Genomic DNA, 6,953 nt, shown 5'->3' on the forward strand with positions numbered 1-6,953 from the left:
ATAATGTAAGAATCGATTGCTGTATCAATAACACAGACAAGCTTATTTTGTATTTTATTTATAACTGTTCTATTATATAAACTTAGAACCCATGTTATATCAAATATTATAAGGAATGGCCACGTGGTAGTGGTGCACACCTTTAGTCCCAGCATTTGGGAGGCAGAGGCAGGCAGATCTCTATGAGTTCAGGGACAGTCTGGTTTCCAGAGTAAGTTCCAAGACAGGCTCCAATGCTACACTGAGAAACTCTATCTCCAAAAACCAAAAAGAAAAAAAAGGAATCATGACTAAAAGATTCTCAAATCTAGAAAGAAAAATAGATATTCTGGCTTACATAGTGCAAAGGACCCTACATAGAATTAAATTTTTAAAGTTTAAATCAAGGCATCCTGTAATAAAATTGAAAAAAGACTACACTGAATATAATCACCCAAGATAAGCCATAAGATTTTGTATTTAAAAGAACTGGAAAACAGGGAACAAACTAAGTCCAAAATTAGTAGAAGAGAAAAAAATTGTATACACACACACACAAAAAAAAAAACACAGGAAAAACAGAGGAGAAAAAAGAACCAATGAAACAGTATTCTTTCTTTTAGTTTTTAAGTTAGATGACACATAAAGTCTTAGCTAAATTGAGGGAGAAAAGTGAAATGATTCAAAATCAGAAATGGAAGAGAAGAGATTAGAACAAGTGTTCAAAACATGGAAAGGCCAGTGATAAAGAGCACATGCACCCAAACTCCAGCCCTCTCTGTCATGCTGGCCATAAATGTATACTGTACAAGCTTCAAGCTGTCATGAACATACTGCAACTTGGCCTGAAGCTGTCCCAGTTATCTGTATACAGACTATCTGACTGCATTAAAAGTTAAAATTCATTCGCTGGGCAGTGGTGGCACACAACTTTAATCCCAGCACTCAGGAGGCAGAGGCAGGTGGATCTCTGTGAGTTTGAGACCAGCCTGGTCTACAAGAGCTAGTTCCAGGACAGCCTCCAAAGCCACAGAGAAACCCAGTCTAAAAAAAAAATAGGATTCATTCAAACCTTTTTAAAAAATTATATACAAGAAAATAAGTTTCTATTTACCATTCATTCATGGGCAGATAATACTGACTCTGCAAGTCAGGAGTTATTAAATGAAAATCCTAAGGCCAAGTATTCACTGCCTCCCTAAGAGTTGTTGGCCTAAGGTCCACAAGAGTATACAGGTTGCAGCCATTGCCTTTGGCTGCCTGCAAGAACTAGATGTTAAAACCCTATTGCTATTGCTGAAGATAGCAGCATGTTGATTGCAAAACACAGAGAAACCTTTTTGGGGACTGACCTGGAAGCGTTTTCTCTCCCTGCTAGCTGCTATTCCTGAAGTGGGGAGAAAAATCAGCCATGGCCTTTCCCAGTTTTGAAACTTGAATGCTATAATCACAACTTGCCAGGAAAGATGTGTTTGCTTGTAAATGACAAAACTCTAATTGGGGGCACCCAACTGACTTCTTATTGGATATGAAGCCTGTTCCACAGGAGGAATTTCATGACATTTTCCATGGTATGATAATGTGGGCCATGGCTTGGGAGGTCTCAGGCACTATCTGTGAACTTTATACTTACATGTCATCAAACAAGAAGAAATTGTCCAGGTGTCTAATTATTAGTTTCACCCTACTGACTAGTCTCTATGGTACTGGAAGGATCTCTGAATGCTACTTGAGGTAAAAGGTAATCATCAATAACTCCTAGAAGTCTGTAACCTACAACAGAAACCTACTGGCAAGATACACTGGCCCATTAGTGGCGCAACTCTTATGGGAGTAACCAGACAGTTTCTGAGTTGATTTAAGGCCCACTCTATAAGATGGAAGCGATATCTGACAATGAAAAAGTGGCCAAGAATCTGAGTCTAGATAGGTCATGGGCCTAGGGGGAAACCTAATATTATTATTCTGCTAAAGGAACATAGCAATAGCAAGATTGCTAATGATACACTGCTATAACCAAAGATTAGTGACTCGCTCAGGCCTATCGGAGTCTCTTTTTCTTATAGAACCCTTTTCCACCTGGCTCCTCCCTACAACTTCCTGTCAGCTAGTTGAATTTTATTTAATTCACCCAACAGGTGAATTTTATCTAATCGAACACATATTTGCATGATTAAACAAATGTTAGAGCATAAATAAAAATAGCACACCTTACATTAATATTCTACAACACACTCCTTTCCTAAATGAGATAGTGTCATCAAAGCCTTCCCCTAAAGCTTAGAGATCTATGTAGAAGAGGCAGTGGGGCCATTTTAAGAGCCAGAAGGGATATATGACTTCAAGGAAATAGTATCTTCTATATGCAACAAATGAGCTGATAGAAACTGGCAGCATGCACAAGGCCCTGCAAGAGGTTCACACTAGACAGGTTACCAGCATTAAGAAGGGGAACTAACAAGGGCTCCCACTGCTAACCAAGTAGCCATATGCAATTGATACCCCCTGGAAGATGAAAAAATTATTTTTTCCAATAGAGTCTCACAGTTATATTAATTTCAGGTAGACCCAATGCTCAGGGATAGCTGACCAACACAAAACAAACTTGACATATTTGGAGTTTTGTTTTGTTTTTTAATGTTTTGCTGTGTTTGGGCACTTTTTGACTTATTGATCATTTGTTTGTTTGATTTCAATTTTATAGGGTTTTTCTTGGTTTGTTTATTTATACCTAGAGTACAAATAGACACTGGGAACCCATTCCCCATAGAGGAATACTCTCCCAGCCTAGACACACTGGGGTGGGGGGCGTGGCTAGGCCCTGCCCCAAATGATGCAACCGACTTTGATGATCCCCCATGGAAGGCCTCACCCTTTCATGGCACAGAAGAGGGATGGGATGGAGGTCAATGGGGAGCATGGGAAAATGGGAGGGAGAGGAAACTGGAATTGATAAATAAAATAAGATGGTTTTTACTTTAAATTTTAAAAGGAAAGTGAAAAAAAGAAAGAGAAAAAGATCATAAATTTGGGTGGGTAGGGAGGTAGGGAGGACCTGAGAGGAGCTGGAGGAAGAAAAAATATCATAAAAATGTGACTCTCAGAAATGTAAAACATTGCAATATGTTTGAGTTGCTAGTGATAGTATCTTCTATTTAGAGGCTTTATGATATTCTTTTTTATGATATTCTAAATGCAAAATGCAAAGCAAAATCTCAAGGTTGCAATATTTAATACTGATAATTTAGCTCTTTTCTGATATCTATCTTCTTACTATGTTCTCTGTTGTACCAAGGAATGTTTTATATCACTCAGCATTCAGACATAAAATACTATGTCCTAAGATATCCATATATTGCAAACTACATGATGTAGGGACCACCTCCGAACTGGAGATCACCATGAAGAGACTGAGGATATTCAGGCAGAGACTGGTAGTGAGTTTCCTGGTTGTGGGACCCCAGTGTCTCAAGAGGGTTTTGGTAAATTGGTGCTGGATCCTTGTGATTCAGGAAAAGTTCAAAGACCAGTCAGGACTCAGCGCGTTGAAGGCAGGTTGCTCAGGAGTTGGTTTGTATCTCTGGGAATGAAAGTGCTGTTGCTTCAGAGAGCTAGTACCAACCACTGTCTGCTCTAGGAGCACTATCAACACCACTTTTCAGCCACCATGGAGTACACTCAGTCAGAAGCTATAAAAGCAGTGACATCTACTGCTGCAGACCCCTCCATGGTACAGGTTCTAATGTATAAATGTCTGTCCAATGTGACCAAGGGCAACATTTTCTATGGATACACACTGGATGTAGGCCACATCCTATAATCAAGGGCCTAAGGAAATCTTCTGATGTCACACACAGGTGAGAACTGCCACTGAGGCAACATGGACAGGAACTTCACTGAAACAGTTCCCACAGGTTTCCAATTTCCATGACTACCCTGTGGGAAGAGTCCACTAGGGAGGACTCCCAGAGAGCAAACAGGATCCAGAGAATCCTGTTCTCTATGTGACAAGCAGCATTAAAAGGGAAGGTGGTCTGGAAGTGAGAGAGGCAAAAGCAAGCAGGCACATGCAGGATCCCTCAGGTGGGTCTTCACTGAGAAGACTGTAAGACGGCATGAAGTGAAGAAACATCAGCTGAGCAATAGGACTATACTTTTATTGAATGCTATTCAGTATCAATGTTTTGATACTGAAATATTAGATATATCTGTGCTTTTGTTCCAGTGAATTCTTAAACAAATGATGCTTCAGGGGCCAAGATAATACAGGGTAAGTCATGGGAAATTTAGGAAGACGACATAACTTTTGAAATTATTAAATCTTTCTATTCTGCCTTAAGTGCTGACATCACTGGATGATTATTTATCATCTGAAGAAGGAACACTGGATTCATCCTTCCTAGGAGATCTTTTATAAGTATCCCAAACAACTTTTAACACTTTTAACACAAAGGCTGAAAAAACAAGAAGGAAGGTCAAAATAGTTACAGTCATGATAATTTTCATGTGAGTCTTTCTTTTCCCAGAAAAAGGGCCACTGTCAATACTCCCCCCAAAGCCATGTGTCAGGCAAAATGGTGGTTCCCACCCAAGGTTGCAGTGGCAATGGCGTAAATTATTGCAGACCCCTTTCATATTGCATGTCTTTGGTGAACAATCACTTACCCAAAATGACTTATTGACACACTTCCTATCAATGCACACATGCTCTGGACCACAGTCTGTGCCATCTTTCACATGGCCAATGTCAGGTATTGTCATCCCAAAATGGTAGTCAGTTCCCCAACAGGTGACACCATTGAGGTGAATCCAGTGGACAGTGGAATGTCCTTCCAAAGTAGGAATAACTTTTACATTCTCACACTGAACTCTCCCACAGAGGATGTCTGAGTCCTTACATCTTAGGTATGTACTTCTGAATATACCACAGTTGCCAAAACGGTCTCCTTGGGTGTTGATTTCCCTGTAGCAACTCTGAGCTGCACTCCTGGCTTCTTTGCCAAAGATTTGCTGGCACTGTTCATCTCGGCTATTACATCTCTTTTCAAAGCAGTAGCCACCATCTTTACAGGAGCTCCCATCAAGCAAATAAACATCATTAGGGCACTCATGTGAATGTCCATCACACCATTCTGGAAGGTCACATTCATTGGCCGGTTCTCTGCACATTGTGCCTAATGGCATGATCTTGCAATCTTTGCAGCAAAGCCCAAAAGCACAGGCAGATCCATATTTGAGGGTACAATCATTCCTACAACATGAATCTTTTGTACACATTTCTGAAGATCCACAATCACACTGCTCTCCATCGTCAACCACACCATTCCCACAGTACTTTAATTTGTAGTTGCTTACTGGTTTCTTTTCCTTGTGCAGACACTTGGCAATAGCATAAGTTCTCAAAAATGAAGCATAACTGCAGTTACTGAATTTCCGGGAAGCATTGTCTGTTGGAGCCATTAAGCATGCTTGCTTTCCACATGTACATGTTTCCTCATCATGCATCATACCCAAATTATGACCCATTTCATGTGCTGTAATATGTCCAAAATGAACAAGATTTCGTCCTATCAGACGATCAACTCCACAATTAACAAATGGCACACAAACAGATCCAACATAGGCTAAGCCAAGATACATACCAAAATCATGTTTCACAAAAAGATGTGCAATGTCATTTTGAATACGATTATTAAGGCTAAGAGTTTTCCAATAACAAAAACCATCCAGGAGGTCTTCTATGGTAGTCACTGCCACTTGGTTTTTTTTATTCCACATCTCAACTCCGAGTAAAACTACCTCAACATCCAGTGGACGATAAACCTCATTTATTACATGCACAATGATCAATATTTCCCGTAACACATGTGACAGATTGCCATTCAGATAACGAATTCGCTCATGGTCTACGACCAATACCAGGTCAAGAAAACGCTTGTGGGTCCACCAGCCCTCATAGCTGCTTTGCATCAGTGTGTGGTTATCAGTCTCTTGAAGCTTCATTTGCAGGGCTATCTTCTCTTCTGTTAATGCGCATCTCATGGGGAGTAATTGTGTCTCCTCATTGTCTATCTTGTAAACCAAATGTTCAAATATGGAAGAAAGATTCTTGGGCTTAATTTCATATACTGTCTCATTTATCTGTAACATTCCATGAAAGCCCCCCAAACAGGTGGTAAGAGCAACCATGGATTCTGGGTCTCCATCCATATAGCCATTGTAGTAGCAATCTTTCTGGACAAAAGGCTGCTCTTTGTGTAGAGCACCTTGCTCAGTGTAGGTGAACACAGAGAGGTGTCTAGACATGAAAAACTTGTTGGCTTTCATGTAGATAACATGCCTCTGGCCCCCAAAGTGCAGGCTATAGGTCAGCCATCCCATAGCCCACATTGTTCTGTTGCCTGTGACCCGTAAGGGTATCACTACTTCTGGGAGGCTGGTGTGTTGAGCATGCCCATTCAAGGGCCATGTTGAAAGAATGATCAACATCTCCAGCCAGAGGTGCTGATGACTTATACTTGTGTGTGCCCCAGCCTCACTCATAGCCACCGTGTCCCACAAGACATCCAAGGAGGATGTCCTTTGTCTTGGTTGCATGCAGGGCTGACTCTTAATGGTCTGTCTTCTGGCTGAGTTGATGCATTAGAGCAGCAAGCCTAAATGTAACAGGAAAAAGAAGGCAGACAAAAGAGTAGCTTAGTTCATGGCAGCCAAAGTAGAAGAGAAAGAGGCAGGTATGAGATTAAATGACTTAAGCATTGGTGTAAGGCATGACTCCACATAGAGCATTTGATTTGTTGTTTAATTTTGTTGAAGTATACTCAAACTATAGATTTATGTAAGAAGTATAATTTGCCCATGTTGATGCTTTCTGAACACAGATAAAGAACTCTTAGATTTAACATGTTGTTTTTTAATATACCTACAATGAATATTTAAAGCAATAGACACTGGTCTTATATCATATTTCAGTA

At 40.4% G+C, this 6,953-nt stretch overlaps 1 protein-coding gene across 1 annotated transcript; it reads right to left on the reverse strand.

Moving 5' to 3' along the window:
* Positions 1–4,338: 4,338 nt before the first annotated feature.
* On the reverse strand, positions 4,339–6,588 carry LOC100775024 (disintegrin and metalloproteinase domain-containing protein 25-like). Its single transcript, XM_027391012.2, has one exon. It carries the CDS (start codon positions 6,574–6,576, stop codon positions 4,339–4,341), a length of 2,238 nt encoding a protein of 745 aa, XP_027246813.1. The 5' UTR covers positions 6,577–6,588.
* Between the last annotated feature and the right edge of the window lie 365 nt (positions 6,589–6,953).

Source organism: Cricetulus griseus (assembly GCF_003668045.3).
Source record: "Cricetulus griseus strain 17A/GY chromosome 1 unlocalized genomic scaffold, alternate assembly CriGri-PICRH-1.0 chr1_1, whole genome shotgun sequence".
In the NCBI taxonomy this organism is placed as follows: Eukaryota; Metazoa; Chordata; class Mammalia; order Rodentia; family Cricetidae; genus Cricetulus; species Cricetulus griseus.